Below are 20,797 nucleotides of genomic sequence, written 5' to 3' on the forward strand. Positions count from 1 at the left end.
CATAGTACATATGACAATATTAGGTCAGCTGCATGCAGTCATACAAAAAGGCCATCTCCTGCAGCAGTTCTCCCTCTCTGTGGGCAGTAACTAGTTCTAGGAATAAAAAGCAAAGTAAAACTGTGTTTAAGTTTCCTTAGATACCCTCTACCAAACTGCCGTATTTGTCAATGTCTCAGTTCTAGTCAACCCTCAATCATACCCTAGAGGTATGCCCAATGCACAAAATACGTGGGGGGGAATGGTAAAGGTGGCATTTTTTTTCATGGGGAAAAAAAAAAAAAAAATCCATTTTTCCTAGAGCACTTTAATTTGCTATGAAAGAAAACAAAATCCTCTCTTGGGAACTTTCATCCATCACAAAGCGGCAGCGATTTCAGCATTCCTGGGAAACCTTACGTGCAGTGGGCTCACTTCAGTGCGCTCTTATCAGCCTCAGCTGCCAGCCCATCCAGTATCTGAAGCAGGGCAGCTGAAGGAGCATTTTGGTCACAGCAGCACACACATGCAGAGTTACCCTGATGTGAAGGATGACCTGAACTGCCTCAGCCCTGTCCAGATGTTGGGATGTGTAGGACAGCAGCCTGCCTCAGCAGGAAAGCAATGCCCCACAGGTAGCAGAGGAATTTTTGGCAAGACGGGGTCTGGGTTCTCAGCTAGCATAGCCCCTTTCCCTGCAAAGTCAGCGTGCGAATGCGGAGTGTCTTTGTCTCCAGCGAGCACACCCCGACTTCACGCTGCCCAGCACCCAAACCCATTGGAAGTGATTCTTCAAAGGCACCAGCAACAGCAGTTGGGATTCAACACCAGGTACTCACCAGAAAGGAGCCCGCTGGTGCGTCAGGCACTCAGACAGGGCTGCTGCGCTGCAGGCATGATCACGGGCACAAGCCTCTTGGCAGCTCCCAGTATATCAGTTAGCAAAGTGGAAAAGCCAAGCCTTTGTTTCAGTGAGGATCTGACCATGGGGAAAAGGAACAGCACATCAATCTCCTACCTCTAGTTTATGCAGGTTGCATGCATTTCAATGGTTAAAAATACAGCAGCCTTATGACCCAGGAAACAGGTTGCATGGGAGGGCATCCCAGTATGCCACCCCAGTGGGCCTGCTCCACTCCAGGATATTTTCATAGCAGGACCACTGGCTCCATGGGGATAACCAGGGGTCTAGATGCTGCCCCCCACTCGGCTAACACAGCTGCAGGGTAGCTGTCACCGCACCAAAGGGTAGAAGGGCGCTGTGCCATGGCCACCCAGGGGCTGGGCATGAACAAGCCTTGCATGCTGCAGCCCTAGCATGAGGGACAGGACCCAGGGCCCCTTGGTGCCAAGAAGAAACAGGCTCCCCTCTTCCAAAAATGCCCCATGGCTCCTGCAGGGTATGTGTGTCACAACATGTGGCAGGTGAAACACTTATGTCACCAGACCCAGTGTCTCCCAGGCTGCCCCCAGCCAGGCTGTGCTCCTCCTGCTGCTCATCCCACATTCGGGGGCCAGACCAAGGAGCCTGCCCACACCTTGCAGGGCCACAGCAAGAGGCTTCCGTGCTGCTGGGGAGGCAGGAAGCCCACCATCACACCCTTCCCACCCAGCCCAGCCTGCTGGAGACAGGGCAGGCAAGGAGAAGCCTGTATTTTTTAACCAGAGGCGCTTTGCCAGGGCACCAGGCACACAGCCCCGGGCATCAGTGTGGTGCATGGCCAGGGACTGTCCTCCAGCCTCCCCGAACGGGCAGCAGAGGCAGACACATACACAGGTCAGAATTTATTTCCAAATACCTCATTTATATCATTCTCACATGAAATATTTCTTTCTGAATATAGCCTACACTTAGAAAACAGAAGAGAGGTTTTTTTATAAGGCACGTCAGCTTATAGACTACATAGAGATATCTTCCCCTCAATTGCGCTTGTAAAATACTGATGATTTTAAAAGTAATATTTCTAAAACCTAGACCCTGTGTAGCCCCGTGTAGAGCAGTATTCGTAAAGTTATAAGACTCAGTTTACACACACCTAGTAAAGGGCTATAACAAGTTGTATATACACCACATTTTCAGAAACAGTCACAGCTGGCTACATTTAAAAGTAATGCTACTCCAGACTATGAAACAGGCTGCGTATAAAATATAACCTACTGTTTCCGTACGGCGTGATACAAAATAGTATGATCTTGCAGGAGAAATTTTGTTGGTTTTGCAAATGGAAGCTGCTCAGATTCAAGCCTGTCTCCTTCCCAAACCCACATTTTTGATTGACTGAGACCATTTTACAGAGAAGCAAAGCACCGAAGAGAAATCTGGCTTTATGTTTTTCTCCAAGATGACGGTACGACTGCATATCTGAAATCCTGTCAAACCATTCGAGTAAGAAATATAAAGGCTCAGATGCTAACTTCATGACCAGTAAACATTAAACCATTACCAACCAGATGCAACCAAGTTAAATGCATCCAGCTTCTGTGCTATGGAAACTGTTTTTCCAAGCTGTTCCAGTGCAGAAGCCAAGACATTTTTATTGAATTAGGCCCTAGGTAAAGATTTCCATCCCATTTTCAAGTTTTCTGCAATGGAACATTACCCATTCTGCACTCATTTCGCTGTAGAGGAGGAAAAAATACTGCCTCTGGAGCCTATGCCAATACAGCCCAGAATCCATTTACATAGTGTCATTTTATTTAATGGGTCAGGAGGTAAACCATGGTCGGCTTTATCAACTCAAATGACTTCCACAGTTCTTCTTTGTATCAGGCATTGATTCATTACTGATGAAAAAAGGGTTCCGGCTTTCTGTCACTGCAGTTTAGTTTAAGACTATGAAAAAGGTCACTTCAAGGCTATGGCTGAAGGAGAAAAAAAAGAATATAACCTGATCTTGAAATATCTAGGGGGAAAAAAAGCCCCTAGACACGGCCATAAAAAGGCAGGTAGACAGACAGCACAAACTAAATGTTCTCTGCAGGATAAGTTAAAATACTGATTCTTGCAGAGAGTCACGTTATCCCTCAGGTCACTTGAGCTGTCCTGGGCTGGAATTAGGCTTAGTTTAGTAGGAACCAGATTTAGTCAGAGAATAGGTCACATTCAACTCTATGTTTGTCACTCAGCTATATTTTAGGCACATTTCAGCTAATCTGTTGGACTGGTCTGGGAAAAAAACCCAATCAGTTAAATTTCTGGGGTGGCCTCAGCCAATTTCACGACTATGAGCTTGGACAAGATTCAACCACAAGCAACTGTTGCCTTTAGAAGGGAAACACTAACTTGGTTGAAAACAGCATCATGAAGAGGACACAGCAGCCTCAGTTTCTAGAGTCCAGTTTGTTATAAATCTTAATCTGCCTGATTTGTTATTTGTTTAGCAGCCTTAAAAGGTAAGGAGGGGCATCCTGAAATTCTTGCTGTAGATTTAAAACCAGATGTGGTTTACGTGGTGCTGCATGGATATTTGTTACATCTCTTTGAAAATAAAAGAAAAAGAATAACCAACACAACAGCATTTACATTCCTTTCAGCTGAAATAGATGAACTGTCGTCATGTCTGCAAAAATACAGAGGAAATCGCCACAGCTCGAGGTAGGCGAGTTAAAGCTTGGTCATGTTCTTGGGCTTTCACTCGGCTTCCTGGGAAGGGCAGGAAAAGGAGGACAGAAAGGGCTTTCACAAAGTCAGGAGGTGACAAATGAGATATCAGCTCCATAAGGGATTAGGTTCCCTCACTGCATGCTGAAGGTATATTCATGACCTTTCCAACCGTAGCATTTGCGTATAGATTACACCTCTCACATACCCTTTTTAAAGTGATCCCCAAGAGCATTGGCTTGGGAAGACATGGAGAAGAGAGCAGGAGTGGGGGTTTAAAGCTACAAATGTCAGTTAGGAGGCACAGTGGTTTTTTTCCCTTGATCGTCCATGTACAGAGCTCTACACTTACACCACTGCTCACGCGTTCCTCCTGCGAAGCCCTGGCAGCAAAGGCCGCTGGTGTGCTCCTCCCTGTTGCATACATCTTACAGCACAAGAAGTCAGATCCTTTGGACAAGTCCTTCTACCCTCACAGACCTGTGGTGCTTTTCTTCCTTAATGAGAGGTTTTAGTCATGAACTGGACACCAGACCTGACTTGTAGCAATTATTTAACTAAGAATCCTTCTGCCACCCTCAAAAGGGCAGCCAAGATATCCAGTAGCAACATATACACATACATACAGGTCTACACTATACACTTGGGACAACACAGAATGAGATTTCAGCTAATATAGCCTCTATTTGATTTCCTCAGAGCAGCACTCAGGTCCTTGCAACCCCTATACAAAACAGCAGTATTTTTTCCACCAGGATTTGGAGAGGTTTTTCATCTTGTCTGGAGTCCTGCACTTGGATTTCTTTGGTTGCTGCTGGGTATCCGAGTACTGAATGCCAGCCACGATGGCCGCATCAAAGACCTCCTTGAGGTTTTTCTGAGTCAAAGCAGAGCACTCGATGTAGGACGCAGCTTTTATTTCCTCAGCACAGAGCTTCGCAGCCTCCTCTGAGACTGGCTTTTCTTTGCACTTGTCCAGCTCAATGAGAACTTTGACATCCTCCCGGAGGTCTGACTGCGTCCCAACAAGGATAATGGGGGCCTTGGGACAGTGGCATCGGATTTCAGGAACCCACTTCTCACTCACATTCTGGAAGGATGAAGGGCTCACCACGCTGAAGCACAGCAAGAAGATGTCCGTGTTGGTGTAGCACAGAGGCCTGAGCTTGTCGAATTCATCCTGCATGGAATGAAATTGCATTAGCACCCCATGGAAAGAGCACATCAGTCTCAGAGGACACCCTGGTGTGCCTGCCACTGGCCCTTGGGGAAGCTGAAGATCATGTGCCACTGCCACCTTGAGAGGCACCTCAATGTGAGCACCCAGACCACCCAACAAGGTGTGTTACAAGCAGAAGTCACCCATACCCACCCTGAGGTCTCACAGCTGCTAGCTAGCAGGCACCCTGCCACCCTGCATTGGGTACATGGGACCAAGGTGGTGGCTTCCCCACCTAGCTGAGATTTCTTGACTAAGGCTGCGGCTTGTTTCGAGTGCTTAAATATTTCCTTAGCTCTTTGTATGCAGGCCCTATTTCAGCAATGGAGCAATGATGCAGCAAGTGGGTACAGCACACGAAAGCCAAAAAATCGAAGTATGGGAGGAAGAAGGCACTTTCTACAGGTCCACCTCTTACAGGGGTGAGTCAGTGAGCAGCCTTGATGAGGAGCACCCATGTACCTCAAAGGCGCTCTGCTGATACCCCTACCTCCAGATACAGGCAAGAGCAGAGCAGACAAGCAGCAGCAAGAATACCTTTTACCTTTCCTGGAATCACCTTCTGAACTGGTGACTACTTAACAACATCCTAAAGGATATGGGAATAATTTCCCTGCCATTGTGCCTAGGGATTTAAATCTGATGGGAGCAATAATGACTCACAATGTGCAGGCTTAACATGCCAATGGCATAGAGTAAGAGCTTTACCTTTCCCTCCCTCCCACCCATACCACATCAAACAAACTGCAAACAGGCCTCCCAGCCTACCTTCCTTTTTTTCCCCCCTCCCTTTTAGTGCAAACTCCAGCAAAGCAAGGCCCTTTTTCAGCTTCAGGAACTAGCCACAAAAAAGCCAAACACCTCACGGCAACAAAGGCGTGCTGATCCTCAGGGAAGAATGCAGCAAGAAGCAAGGGTTAACTCCAAGCAGGCTGCTTTTATGCTGACAGCAGGATAAAAGCAGGGTAACACTAGCAGCCTGAACAGGTAGGATTTGCCTCAGCGGCAGTGACATTTTAATTAAAACGGACCGTGTTCTCAAAAGCTCTGAATTGAAAGTGCAAAGAACACACACAGCTGAGAACATGTCTCTGGTACCAGCAGTTTAGTGCGACGTTGCAAGTTCCATGTTCATTTTCTAGATGTGAAAATTTGCTTTAAAGCCTCTGGAGGCCCAGGATATGCAGTTTAAAACCCCCTGGAAGCCTCAGAAGTCTTGTTCTGCTCAAATGAATTTCTTCCAGCAGTATCTCCAAGAGAGGCAGTGATTTATAAAACACAAGTCAAGAAAGCAAGCTTCATTAGCTCTCTTGATTCTCAGATTAAGCCTCAGAGGAAACCAGGCTCTCATAGCTTGGCTCTAGAGAAGGCCCACATTTACGAGACATGCTGCTCTGAACGACAGGGCCCTTCACTGAAAGGCACCTTGCCATGCAATTGCCTCTTCTTGCTACACAAGAAACCTCAAAAGCGCTCGATTCAATGGGTTTGAAAGCCTAACCCAGATCTTAAGGGTTTCTACCGAGATGAAATAGCGCCCTTTATATCCCAAGTACACTCCTGTGGTTTCACTGGTGGGTGCATGACCTTGCAGGGACTTTACACTTCTTTGGGCTGGTGATGCTGAAATACAATTTCTCCCCACTGAAGTGCTTGTTTAGCTGCAGATTTCAGCAGCCATCTCACAGCAGCAGGTTTACTGAAGTATCCATCTACGTATCTTTTATTCAGGATGACTTCTGTCTGTTTAGATAACCCCTTCATTCTTAAAGCAGTGACTCTACCCATTCTGGCTGCACTTGGGCAGCCAGAGCAAACATCCTAACCATTAAGAGCAGTGAAGGCAAGAGGTGACTGGGCTTGCCTGTCCCTCCTGCAGCTTGCAGCCACATTTTCACAGGCACTGCCTGTCACCCGATGGCAATTTCACCTGCCACGCTCTGCATACAAACACGCACAGCCCGGCTGCTGTAGTACCACCCTCAGCAGGACACAAAATCATAGGACAGTTCTGCTGTTTTACTTCCCATCCTTTACCCTTTTCCTGCAGAAGGGTGCTTGTAGGATTTCAGCTTTGGTTTGTAGGGCACATCAGAGTCCTACACTGCTGTCTACGACTGCACAGCCCTTCAAACCCCTTTTTCTAAGTAGGGCGCCCAGTTACAACTCATCTAAATAGGTTTGTATGTTAAGGCCACTGAGATTTTTCAGCGTGGTTGTGGGAAGGCATAGACCCAGATCCACACAGCTGCACAGGAACCCAACTCCCACTGTCTTCAAACATAAGCTAGGTAGAAAAACATTTTTGGGTACTTTTTGGCTATCCAGACTCAACCCCTGGCAAGCAGTGTTGCACACTGCTCAGGGTGGTACAAGCCAGGGACTTGCAGAAAACATGAGACAGTAAGAAATGGGCTCTTTTCATGTATCAGGCAAACTAGGAGCTGAGAGGCATCAGCCACCCTCAGCTCTTCAGGACTTACACAGCAAACCTTGGCTTTGGGGTGGCAGCACTTTTTAAGGGGGTGGGAATGGCAAATACGAAGACTCCACAGGCAACACCCCAGAGGACTTTTTTACTCCCTTAAGCTTCTGCTCCTTCAAAAACTATCTCCAGACACCTACAGCTGTGGATGCTTTGGATGCATGCATCCCAAACACTGTAATTCCTAAACCTGCAGTTACTTAGCAAACATAAAGACAGTGACAACCACTCAAAGAGGAAACCAGGTGGCTCTTGAATCCCCAATATGTTCAGCCTCTCTAGTCAGGCTAAGCAGAGCGACAGCTTGAGCAAGCAGAGCAGCAGCCTGTGCCCAGCCCCTGTACTGGGGTCCCCCATCCTTCAACAGACGCTGGGCAGAACAGCGCAGCAGTGAAAATGATAGCAGTTTAATCAGATGATCAAACACTGGGAAGCCTTTCAAATCCATGAAGTCATTAGCAGGACTACTTTGCGCAACAACTTCTCCCCTCCCGCTGTCAGTTAAATCAAGTAAGTGGCTTCACTGACCTGACCAGCTGTGTCGCAGAGCTGAAGTCTCACCGGCTTGCCATCGACAGACACGACAGCTTTGGAGAGAAAGGAGGAGGATGGGGGGAAAAGTGTGGTGAGTCCAACTTTACACGTTTTCCGTTAAAGAAATAAAGGAAGAAAAGAGGATTTACCATTCCTCAGCTCTTACAGTCTTCAATTAGTTTAGATGTAACAACTAAGCAGAGCTGGACGGGAGTCCATCGCTAACACTTGGGCACACACGAGCCTTCAGGGCTTTCCGATTCATTTCACCGCAAGAGATGGGGCAAGCAGGGATTGCACTAACTCTCAGCGGCAGGAGGAGAGCGAGCCCAGCCGTACGGGTCCTTCTTCCACCACAAAGGATTTAGTCCGTTTAGTTTATATCCTCCTGCACACCTTCAACACGCCCGGGACACACCACCACCCCCAGCGCTGAGCCAAAGGGAAACCCCTGAACCTCTCCCTTTGTAATGGAGGGACAAAGCAAGTATGTAAACCTTCCTTTTAGGTGCTTCCCATCTGCCCGAGAACTGGGAGTTTTAGACCGGAGCGTTCACAATTAAAGCCTGGCTTTGGCCGCACCGCCCGGCCCCATTACACGGAGATCTGCCGGTGCTGCTGACTGAGACGGAGCTCTAACACGCTCCAGTCCTACCCCGAATAAATAACGAAGCTGGACACCTCCCTCACCCTCTGAGCAGCCCCGTCACGGTCCCGGGGAAGGCACACCCGGGACGCGCCGCTCCCCGCAGCGGCAGCATCCCCTCCCGCCGCCCCGGTCCCCCCGCGGCCGCCCCCGGCGCTCACCGGAGAAGTTGTCGAAGGCGGTAGGGATGTACTCGGTGGGGTACCCGTTGGTGGTGTAGCTCACCACCAGGCTGGTCTTCCCCACGGCGCCGTCCCCCACCAGCACGCACTTGATGCTGCGCCGCGGCTCGGCCCCCGCTCCAGCCCCGGCTCCGGCCCCGGCCGCGGTCCCGGCCCCCGTCGCCCGGCAGCGGCCACCCAGCGCCGCCCCCAGCGCCGCCGCCGCCCGGCCGCTGCGCACCCTGCGCGGGGGCACCGGCGGCACCTCGCAGCCGCCCGGCACCGGCTTGCTGATGTAGCCCGCCTCGCCCTCCTGCTGCGGCGGCATCCGCGCGGCGACGCAGAGCCCCGCCGGCCGGGGGGCAGTGCGCAGCCCGGGGCCGCCGGCCGGGGGGCGGCGGGGCGCAGCGGCGGCGGGCGTGCGGTGCGGGGCCCCGGCGGGCCGGCAGGCGCGGCGCGACCGCCGCGAAGCCAGCCCCGGCGCCGCTGGCTCTTCCCGGTCGCAGGCGGTGGCGGCGGCGGGATCCCGGCTGCACTGCGCTCGCCTCGCTCCGCGCTACCGAGTCCCGACTGCCGGCCCCGCGCCTCCGCGTGACATAGCGCTGCGCGGGGAGGAGCCGGCGCGGCGCGGCACGGCACGGCACCGCCCGGCAGGCGGCGCCACAGCGCTCCGCGCCACCCGCCCCGACGGCCGCGGACAGGCGGGCAGGGGGCGCGCCCGCGGCGCGGCGCGCCCCTCATTGGCTCCCTCGCCCCGCCGCGCAGCGCCATTGGCTGGCGGGACGAGGGCGCGCCGGTTCCCCCCGACCCGTCGGGGTCCGCGCCCGCCCCTGCCCGGCCCCGCTGCCGGCGGCCGCGTTCTGCCCGCGCCGCCCTGCGGGAGCTGCGGGTCTATCGCGGGTCCACCGCATTACCGGTGTGCTACGGGCCGGGGGCTCGCCTGCGGGCCCGAAGGCTGCCCCGGCCACGGCTGGGTGGCCGCGCTCCGAGGCGAGCCGCCCCCTGCCCCCTGCGGGGTCCTCGGGGCGCTGCGCCCCTCGCCCGCCTGCGAAGCAGTAACACTGTCTACTGTGTAGCCAGCAGTACTCTACACAGTAATCTCCCACCGGCAGCCTGGGGAGGGATAAACTGGGCCGCGTGCCGTGGGAAAGGAGGGACTATGTTTTTAGCACCGTTGAAATAAGTTAGCCGTGGAAAAGTTTTGAAGTTGAGCACAGAAAATGAAAAGCTTCTGAAAAGACTGGCTCTGCCCTAAATTGGGAACATTATTAACACATTTCCTCTGGGGCCCTTAATAGCACTGTGCAAACATGAACAGTGCCACCTGGAGCACCTGGGATGTAGATGTTGTTGGTCTCCTCATTTTGCAGACAGCAAAGAAAAAAGTCAAGGCATCTTAACTTACCCCAAGCAGTGCTGATAACTCTGTGGCAGAGTCGGGATTTCAGTTTACCATTGTCAGCATCACTGAGTTCCTGGTGCGACCTGGAGTGCTGTTTCCCCATTTCCCTTGCTGAACTGGAAACCCACATGATGCTGCTGGTTTCGTATCTGCAGTGTGTGGTACAGCTGCCCATCATGTGCCAACAGCCTGTCCCACGCTCACAGGAAGAGATGGAAAGGTCAGGCCTATGGGGCTTATGGTCTTCCTGCTTCTATAAACCCTGGAGCTCTGTGGTCTGACTAGCAAATACCCTACCAAGGCTCGTGCACTCAGTACAGCTGATCTTTCTTTGCTGTGTGCCCTGGCCTAGAAGAGAGAACAGCCATTGTGGCTCTCCATGAGGACAACATTGCACTCCAGTGCATGGCCAGAGCCAAGGTCCTCCCTGGTTGAAGGTAGATGGAAGACCCCAATTTAGATGCTTTGTGCAAGCAGCTGGAGGGCTGGGGAAGAAAAACCTCTTGATCCCTGCACTGGAGTGGCAGCAGGCGCCCACTCCCTGCAAGGAGCACAGAAGCCAGCAGAGCACCAGGGTTCAGTGTGATCCTCATGCTCAAGACCCTTAGGAACCACTGACCCTCCCGTGAGAGTCCCCAGCCCTACTTCCAGGGGAAGGAATTACCTTCCCCTAAATGGATGTCCTGGTTTCAGCTGGTATAGAGTGCTGTCATGTATGGGAGCTAGCGTCAGAGAGAGACATCACAGGGCACCCACTACAACCAAGAAGCATTTCCCCACTGGGTGCTTTAATATGTTGACCCCCCTGTGATGAAGCCTGAGAAGAGGACATGACCCAGGCAGCTGAGTTTTGCCAGGCTCCACAGCCAGAAGGGATGGAGTGGGAGCCTGCCTGTGCTCAGGCATGTACTAAAATAACAGAAATGGCTTAATTCGTACCTTTGGTTATTTTGGTGCAAGTCCTCATGGGGATGCCTACGTTAGAACAAAAGCACTCTATTTTAATTTAGTGTAATTATAGCCTGTCTACCTAGGAAAGCTGAATTGCTTTAACAATGCTGTTGCAGCTAACTCCTCCGAGTATGGATGCAGTTCTGCCGGGATAATGCTAATATGGCTTATTCTTGTCAGGAAAGGGGAAAACATTACATGTGTAGATGCAGGCTTGCTTCGCACACAGCTGCAGCTGTTAGAAACGTTACCACCATGGCAGCCTGTTGCTACACTTGTTTCTGGGGTTGCTGCCTCCATAGCAGAGCCCTAAAGGCTACGTGCTCCACAGCCACCTGACTGCAGAGTCACCATGTTTAATTCGGTATTAGGCAGCTTCAGCCCAGCAGATGTTTCACCGAAAGGAGTGAGAAGCCTTTGTGTGGCTGCTCTGCTGTAATGGGTGAGGGGGCTCAGAGCTACCTGTAGTGTGGTAACATCTTGAGCAGTGATGCCGTTTCAACAGTGAACCGCACAGCTTAGTGCAGGAGTTACACATGTGATAAATCACATCCTTGATCAAAATCAAGTACTGATCCCAGTACCAAAAATTGTTATGGGTCCTTCTTTCCCTTCACCTGAGCTAAGAGGAAAATGGATGAATTGCCCAGAGACTTGTGTCCCTTCTTCTGAATTGAAAACAAATTGCTTCAGTGAAAGTTTGAAGGTAGTCAGGATCTACACAAGACAAGGAATAACATATTCAGCCATTTCTGAAGAACTTCATGGAGCATGGAGACTAGATGCAGTTATGTTTGATGCATTTGGTCCCTACTGTCCTGTGCAGGGGGCAGAGCCACATTTGCCATCCAGTGTCCTATTTTTATTCTGCATGTTTCTGAGTGTATGCACAGCTGCATCTCTACACAAGACAAGGCGATGCTAATGAAAGGCACATACGGTGGGAAAAAGCATGGCTTTTAAGACTCTAGTTCCCTCTGAGAGTTTATTCTTCAGGTTCTAAGCAGCACCCAAGAAAGCTGTCTCACACACTCATGAGCTTTGATAGAAAGGCCCATTCTGCCTGAGGAACAGAGCTGTCAAGAGGAGTCTCCACCTCCATGCCCAGATGCTTGTTACCCTTCTCCTGCCAGAGCCCGGAGTTGGTAGTTTTCCATCTTTAGAAATCCAGAGGAATTTTCCGCCTTGGGGAACGAGAAATTGGAGAAAAGTCAATAGACCAGACTAGGTTCGTACCACATTTATGCAAGGAAAGAAATAAAAGTAGTTCTATAATTAAATTATAACTATATTTTACTCTCAGCAGCATCCCATAAATCATCTACCTCATTAGTACTGTGGAATAGCATGTGATGCTGGAAGTCAGCATACAGTAAATGCGGGAAATACTGTACACTGGTCAGCTTTGGCCATCTTGGGCAATGCGTCATGGCATGCTGAAGTCTTGATAGCAGATGAATTTCTGTCTGTTTGGACAGTGTACCAAGTGAAGGTGAGCAGATGTACTGTGATCTCTGATGCCAGGATGGAATATGGCCCAACTGAGGAGGGCACAAGGATGCCTGAGCAATGACACCTCTTATCTGCAGTTGCAAATGGCAAATCCATGGCCTATGTCAATGCTGCAATGAGAACTCAGTAAGAGAAAAGATGCACAACCACAAGGAAACTCCTGTAGGTGGGAGATGAGAGGGTGGACGGTATGCCCTGGGTGGCAATCCATTTGAACAGCATCAAACGATGGTGTGAGAAAGCTCTTCATGCAAATGCTGTGAGCGAAAAATGCCACATGTACATTTTTAAACACCTTCAGTAGACAAACACAGCCAATGCATTGAGCTAAGTAGGCTCCAGCAAGATAGCTATAACAGGCCGCATTGTTTCCGTGCTCAGGGAGGGGGGCGTGAGTGGACTCAGAGCTGCATGGTTGCCCTATACTGTAATGTACCCTACCAAATACAGTAGGCTTTTGTGTTAGAGGATGAGCTAACTGGTTGTTTTGCAGGAGGGGGGCCCATTTGCACCACAGCGGCAAGTCAGAGCAGCTCCCGGGCAGCCGTGCTGGCAGGGGGCTGAGGGGGCATTGATGGAGGGATGCTGTAACAGATAGCCGCTGTCTCCAAAGCTTTCGGCCTCAACCCTATCACACACACACATCTTACAGGTTTAACCCAATTGTTTTCAGAGCTCTAAGCTGGGGGATAAACAGGCTTAACTCCACGTAGGTCAACAGGGTGGCAGTTGTCTGTCTCAGGGCTGAATCTGGTGCATTATCAGGCAGTTCACAGAAAAGCTCTTGCTCTATCTTACATGCTTGCATTAGTAAAATATTATTCTTCGAGAAAAATGACAGAGAGAGGAAATTATTTTATCAAGACGTGAAGTAAGTCATTGTTATATCCTAGCTTATCATTTTCCCTGTGATATAAAAAATATGAACTGGATGCTGGCTTTGTAGAATGAAAGCTTTTTTTCTTGTAGAAACTTGAAAAGCCTGACACGGAGAGAGGCGAGGGAGTGAGGCGGCGCGCTCCGAGCATGACGTGATGCACTGCTGCTTGTTCAAGGGAAGGGTACAGCCAGCTCTGCAGGGCTGTCGCCAAGATCCTGTTCTTTGTTGAGAAGAGCAACCCCAAGGTCTGGAAAAAAACCATCTGTGATGCACCCCTTCGTTTTCCAAAGAGCAGGGTCGGGGCTGAGCTGGCCTGTGGCAGGGCAGGTGGGAAGAAAAGAAGTATGAAGGAGCAAAGAAAGGGCAACAACCTGGGAAAGAAAAGGCAGCTTGTATAAAGGACAGCTCTGACCTGTTCTGACTCCAGAGAAGTGCTTTTGAGGCTGTTCTTTGAGAACTAGGAGAGGAAGGGCTAGAGAAGTACAAGGTACTTCTGCTATATATATTTCTCAGGGCTTTTTTAAAAGAACATTTTAATCACCCAAGATATCATCTCAGGGAAGTTTTCACTACCTGGGGAAAGGGATTAGTGAGTGGCACACATTAACACAATAAACTCTCACCACCCCTCCAGCTAAGTTCTGATTGAGAAGAGACTACCAAGAATTCATAGGCAAACAGGATTGTTGAGATAAACCTGACAAAAAAAAACCCAAAATAAAATAAAGCACAATTGCTTCAAGCCTCACAGATTCCTTGTTAATTCAGAAAACAAATTAACCCTAAACTCCTATCTGTAGTGCCTCTGCAGGGGAACCATGGTGGGAGGTGAGCCGTTTATCTTGCTTTCAAAATCCTTTTCAGCTGATCTTGGGTCACAGCTGCTGAAGAGGACACTGAACAGCCTCATAATCCTGAGCAATATCGTACAGTGCTTGTAAAATATGCCCAGATTTGGGCATATTTTGAAATGGCCACCAGAAACGATGAACAGAGATCAGTACTCTCTGAAGAACTCCACCATCTCCCCACCATTGTGGGATGTCCCCAGGGGCACCTCTAGCTGGGCCGTATGGGTCCTTACATGAGCCCATGTTTTATGGGGGGTGCGAGCGGTTTCCTAACAGGGTACTTCTGTCAACAGTGCTGATAGGGGTGCAGAGAGACCTATCTGCTCTGCAGGGATGCTCCCACACTCACTTCTGCACTCACCCCCACCAGTGAAGCTCGGCCAGCCAATGGATCTATGCTGACCTGTCTCCATGGACAGTTTGACCCATGCATTTTTAGTTGGTTACTCAAAGTCTGAAAAACAATGATTGGTCCTACTGTTATCTCTTTTGGAGCCAGCCGCTTCCTCTTGGTATCAAACTTGGAAGAATCCCATGGCCACTGCTGAAAAGTCTTTTCCCTTTCCACATTTTAAAGATCTTTTCTGAAAGCAGTTGCTAGGATCTTCTTAGTGAGGATTAAAAGGCTTGGAAGAAGCCAGCACAAAGCAAGAAGCTAGTTTTACTGAAAGTGAACAGGCTGTTCTTCCCTAATAGCTGCCCGACTTTGAGGGAAGGCATCACAGGACAGCATCCACAGCTGTCTCTGGGGTAGCTTAGCAGAGAGGGAAAAGCCATGTCTTTTTCTGTGCTGCTTGGTAACACAAAGGCAGGAAAGCACAGAACATGATGCACTTGGTGCAGAGCAAACCCTGCTGTCCAAATTGTATTGTTCTGGCTCAGTATTTTTTTACATAAATACTGGCTCCAGTGTTTGTCCTGGGGGCTCCCAGTTACCTCCCTGATCCCCAGCTTAGCTGAGCCAGCTCAGCCCAGCTCCCTGGCACTGGCAGCCACAGCTGGGGAGGAGCAGGTACTTCTCAGCATGCTATGCTTCAGCCCACCAGAAGTCTGCTTTGGGACAGGAACTGTAAGTGGGTTTGGGATGCTGGAAAGCAGTTACCCAGGTGTTATGTTTCAGGACAGGATGAAAACCTTCAATTCCCAGGTTTTCAGGTCAGAACTTTTCGGCCACAATAGGCATGCATAATCAGACATTGAAGCCAAGACACACTGTAAGTTATTTTCTGCCTTTCAAGCATTCTGTGTCTACCTGTGAGTCCCTTGCTAACTATTTTGTTAGCAGCCAGAGTGTCGCCTGGCCAGCATACAAGGCTGGGCTCAGGAAATTGCCGTTCTAGTCCCAGCTTTCCTGCTCACACACCTCCCTCTGCCTGAGGATTGAGCTGGATTTAGAAAGAAAGAGTTGCCAGAATGGTATTACCAACACAGCTCTACAAGGCCAACCCTTCCAGGGTGGTTTATTTTCGCACATCAGTGTTTTTACCAGCCTGGCTTAAAACAGTTTTCTGAACAGAATAAGAATCCAAGGGCTCCTTTGCTGGATAACCTTGCCAGGCTAATGTCCTCTCTTAGCTGGGGAGAGAGCAGGCAGAATTCATGTGCCTGAAAACATAGCTTTACAGGACAACTTCTGTTGAGTGAAAACTGAGCCTCAGTTTATCGGTGTATGAAAAGATACGTCTTACATGTCTTGAAGTCCTCAGATTAAAGATGTGAAAAAGGGCAAAGAATTACTGGTAGATTCTGTTTTCAAACCTACTTCTCCTGCTGTTTTATGGTTTTCCCTAAATTTGAAAGAGAGTGCTAGAGCAAGAAGGACCAAAATCTGAACCCGCCCTGGCTCCAGTGGTTCAGAAGAAGGGTTTTCACAGAGAAGTGACCTAGAGGCTTTGAGCACTAGCCTCTGCTAGTTGTAAATACAAACCACTAAAAGGCACTGGAGCTTTCCCACTGAAGTAAAGGCATTGGGAGTAGGAGATTAATAGGTTGCCAGCTGTGTCGGCATGATAAGCCAAGCAAGGACCCAGACGCTTTCAGTCGAAAGTGGATTGAGACCTCAGCAGGGACACAGGGCAAGTCAGCCAGGAGCCACACATGGAAAACTGAGCGAGGCAGCACAGGCAAACATTTCTTATCTTCACTTTACGTCAATAGAAATGGCATTGTAAAAGAGGCAGCAAAGTATTTGCTGGAGAGGAGGAGGGAAAAGTCCTCAAGGTTTTTTGGCTGTAGGTGTGGGTTTTAAAACACTACTGTTTTCCTCAGAAACTTGTCATTGAAAATGAACAGACAAAAGTTACCCAGTGAGTTCCTCCAGAAGGTTGCTTGTTTTGGTGGATTTAGCCGTGCTGTGCTGTGCTGTGCTGGCGGGAATGCTACCTGCTGCTACTGTTATACTCACAACACAGCTGGGGAAGTACAATCTCTTAAACCAGCCCAAAACACAGCTGCAATAATTACCCCGTCTACTCTGATGTGCCACAAAATGGGACCTGAGGGAGCGGCAGACCTCAGAAACCTGGGGCTCTCTGCAAGGTGATGCCCTCTGCAGCCATCTCCCCACTTCTCACAGCTGCTGCTTCACCAGCAGCCTACCTCAATTACCTCTGTGGGCTTTTGCTTCGCTTTCTGCTTTTCTTGTGTTCTTTAAAGCTAATTAACAGAAGAGTGGATGAGGCCCAGATTTCTTGTATGGATTTTTTTGTTGGTGGTGGTACTTTTCATCTTGCTGAGTTTTCTTTTTGCTTTTAAGCTGTTTTGATAATGGAAGAAAAACATCTTTCCTACCAGAAGCAGTACTGAGCAAGGAGAAGACCCAACAAGGAGAATGAAAATAATTAAGGAAAGGCCATGAGTGCATTTCATCTCCTCAGTGGGGTCCACTGTTGCAGCCCCACTGTGTGTGGGTAATGGGCCGTCGCTGCACCTCTGCTGTCAGTGCCCTGGAGCAGGGAAAGGCACAAATATTCCCACCACACAGGAGGTGTGCAGGTGCCAGTGAGAGGTAAGCCAGGAAGAACAAAATGCTGGGATAAATACAGATGAAGCCTCCCAGCCTGGATCCATATGGCCTTTGGATCTATTCCTGCCCAGTGGAGCCTCGGGCTGGGCATTGACTGTAGCAAAGCTCATCACCAGGTAGTGGCCAGGGGTGGGCTCATTGTAGCTGAGTGGCTTGGGGCAGGGTCGCCTGTCACCCTGGCATCAGGGAGCTCTGGCTTCTGACACCTCCCTCCTCCTGTCACAAATTCTCACCCCAGGTACACAGGGCTCCACAGGGATGTTAAACTTGTGCCTGGGAGCTGGCCATGGGAATCTGACGGTGATCTGCCAAAAGGTCCAGTTGTGACTGTTCAGGTATCAACATAATGATACTGCTTATAAAAACATTAATCTCAAAATGGGATTGTAGATGAAACAGTGCATTTTCATACAATGCCTTGATTGGGGAACACAGATTCTCTGTTAGCAGTCCCTGACACCATGGTGATGGACATGATCCAAGAGCAGATGATGCAGTAGCTAAAAGACTGATCATCTCACTGCTAACACAGGCATGGGGAAAATGAACACGAAAAACTTACGACTCTGAACTGCTTTCTGTTTTTCTCAGCAGAGGAACTTCAGGCAATGTGGTTCTAAAGCATTGAGCACCCTCTGCTCTTCCTGACCATACCAATTTTCTCTGCAGAAACTATCCACATGGATTTGATATGTGGCCTTTGATAGGCCCCAAGGCCTCATATGTCCATTAAGTCAAAGCACATGGGCTGGAAGAGCCAAGTCTCTACCTAAGCTTCTGCAAGTCCCTAAAGGTCAAGTTAAGTGCAAGCCTGACCCTGTTCTCAGGACCAGACTTGCACGGCACATGCTTTAAGCCACCCAGCCTCACCGGAGGCAGGCTGTTTCATCTCAGCTGCAGAGCTCAGAGAAGGTGGCCACATCTCGCCCTGTGTGGTCCCGAGCAGCTCAGCATGCCCACCAGACCTGAGGTACATCTCCTTGCCTGGCTCATCCTCACCAGCACAAGGGGCTTAAGCAGTGGGGCTGGGGCAGGAGGTTGGGAAACAAGAGGGCTGTGGGATCTGAAGGCTTCTCTGAAGCCACGTTGCCCTTTCAGTGTCCTCATTGGTCTGTTTTCCCCTTAGACCCAGGGGCTGAGCAGCACTTCCCCACTCCACAGGGACGCTGGGATGAGTAAAACCATTAAAAGCTGTGCAGTGTCAAGGCTACAGCTACACAAATTAGACAGGCCAGGGAATGTTTGCAGCCCCTGATGCACCTATTGGTGTGCCCAGCCATCCCTAGAGGGATGACCTCTTTTCTCCTGGTACAGGGTAGCTGTGCCCTCACTGCCTGCCAGGAACCCTTCCTCGCCCACCCCAGCTCCTGAAACATGCCTGGACATCAGCTGCAGGAATATTTGCTTGGTCTGGGACAAACTCATGCAGGACAATGCCAACGTTTTAACCTTACGGGCAACCACCTGGGCCTACTCCCTGCCTTCCACCTTGTTTATTAGTTTATTAGTTCCTTGCTGCTAGCCTGCACTAGCATAGGCAGAGAGCCTGCCATTAACAAGGGCAATAAAGTGCCTAGAGGGAAAAGTCTAAAGCATATCATCTGGTTTTATAAGAAAAAGGTAATTTCTCATCTGAGGTTCAATCTCTTTTGTCCTGGTCACTGTGGAGGTGGGTTTGGTTAATGCAGGTAGGGTGATTTTTGGTGCAGTGCTTAGCAGAGGGAGCCTTGGCTGCTGTGCATAGCTGCCATCCCAGCAGATGCTGCTGCTGTTACAAATAATAATACAGACAGGCCTGCCTTGCAGGGGTGTAATGCTCCAAGTGGCCAGCTTACCAAAGGGAACAAAGAAATTATTATAGGGCCAGGAAAAAAATAAAGAAAAAAAAATCCTAAAAGAAAACAAAGAGCCATTGACAAGAGGCACAAATTAGTTAGGTCTCAAGTGTCATTCCCCATCTGATAAAACAAAAATGTCCCGAGCAACAATTAACAAAAAATATGAGGGGTAGAATATCTCCATTTAGCTCCAGGTACTGACTGCACACAGAGATCTTTTTTTCTTGTGCTTTGGGTTATATTAGGTCTTGGTTAATGTGGAGCTGGTTGCATGTGTGTGTGTGTGTGGTGCAGTTCCTGCAGGTTTGGGAGCTGCCTTTTGTGAAAGGCAGCCCTCCTGAAGGGAAGCAAAGGAGTAAAGTGGGTGCAGAGTAAACAGGAATGTGCTTTAGGTGCTCCTGGGAAATACAGCTCCAGGGTAGGAAGGAGTGCTTGAAAAGGACTCAGAAGTAGGGTTAAATCCAGCAGGTGGTTAAGGTTCGGAAGACAGTGAATAAAACCAATGCAACAGAAAAGAAAAGCTGTGGAGAGTGCTGTTCCTGGGCTGCTCTGGGGTAAACTGGCCACCACTGGCTCGACAGCAGGCAGAGAGGTGAAGGAAGGATGGACTGCCCCCATGGAAGGGCCACATGGACAGCAGGGAGCTGAACACAATTTGGCTTTGCCACATCAGCGAGAAAGGGACTAATCTGTTCTCCACAACCTGTGGAGGTAAGGCAAGATGTAATGAGCTCAAATTGCAGCATAGGGAGCTCAATACTGATGGCAAGACAAACTTTCTGATGGTATGGACAGTTGCATATTACTGAGGCATCTCCAGTAAGATGAGACACCCAGGGCTGTCAGGAATGGTTAGGGACAGCTGGTTTTATTTCTAGGCAGGTAGGGTTTCCTGACAGTTGCTCTTCCAACCATACCTTTGGAAAACAATCTAATGACTGTGAAGTGCAATGGCTTCATGGTGATTTTCATTGACAACAGAAAGGAAACCAGACCAAACTGGGGATACATGTCAGTGCTCTTGCTCTCTCACTGTAGTATTTGTTTACATGTGTGGAAGTAGATGTGCCTGTTGCCATTCACTTTTCGTTTTATTTCCATTTGCTTTTTCTCCATCCACTTTAATGACCACCTCCTCTTGTCCTGCGGATCACCAGAGTGTCCTTGTAGCGCAGCCTGAAAACCACAGGGCTGGATATCCTCATGGGAGCACTTTGGGTCCTTTCCCCATGCAAGCATGGTCGCTGCCCTGTATCGGGAATTGCCTGTGGCCAGGGCACTGCTCAGCTCTGCGGGTGAGGCACACATAGGTGCTCTGCCCCACTCATGCTGCCAGTGCTCTGCATGTGATGCCTGTGAGAAGACACAGCCAAGAGCTGTCAGAAGTACAGCTAGATCCTGTTAAATGCTGTCTGTCCTGGATTTCAGACTGCTTTCTATCAGAGAAAGAACTGAGGAAACAGGAATTGAAGATTAACAAACTGAAATACCATTTTTTCCCCAATGCAAGGACTGGATTCTGCAAACCCTGGTGCAGCTTGCTTCCCTGTTAACCCAAGCATAAATGTTCTTGCATTCAAGGCCTCTCTCCCGTGACAGAAGCATTTCTGCATAGGTTGTCCTTCAAAAGCTAAATAACAATAATAAATGGTCCTTCTTAAACAAGGGACCTATTTCACCTTTTCACCACACTTGTTAAAAAATGGCAATGTT

General features: G+C 49.5%; 1 protein-coding gene across 1 annotated transcript; it reads right to left on the reverse strand.

The window, feature by feature from the left end:
- Positions 1–1,751: 1,751 nt before the first annotated feature.
- RHOU (ras homolog family member U) lies at positions 1,752–9,269 on the reverse strand. The gene is made up of 3 exons (XM_030499688.1): positions 8,626–9,269; positions 7,813–7,871; positions 1,752–4,760 (listed from the first exon to the last, which is right to left on the reverse strand). The coding sequence occupies exons 1-3, from the start codon at positions 8,951–8,953 to the stop codon at positions 4,305–4,307; spliced, it is 843 nt and encodes a 280-aa protein (XP_030355548.1). The 5' UTR covers positions 8,954–9,269; the 3' UTR covers positions 1,752–4,304.
- Between the last annotated feature and the right edge of the window lie 11,528 nt (positions 9,270–20,797).

Source organism: Strigops habroptila, chromosome 10 (genome assembly GCF_004027225.2).
Source record: "Strigops habroptila isolate Jane chromosome 10, bStrHab1.2.pri, whole genome shotgun sequence".
NCBI lineage: Eukaryota > Metazoa > Chordata > Aves > Psittaciformes > Psittacidae > Strigops > Strigops habroptila.

Excerpts from the sequence above, each read along its gene's own strand:
- RHOU (XM_030499688.1), bottom strand. The coding sequence starts at position 8,953 with ATGCCGCCGCAGCAGGAGGGCGAGGCGGGCTACATCAGCAAGCCGGTG. Across the intron at positions 7,872-8,625 it reads CGCCTTCGACAACTTCTCCG|CTGTCGTGTCTGTCGATGGC; the intron begins GTGAGCGCCGGG and ends TTCTCTCCAAAG. Across the intron at positions 4,761-7,812 it reads TCTGCGACACAGCTGGTCAG|GATGAATTCGACAAGCTCAG; the intron begins GTCAGTGAAGCC and ends CATTCCATGCAG.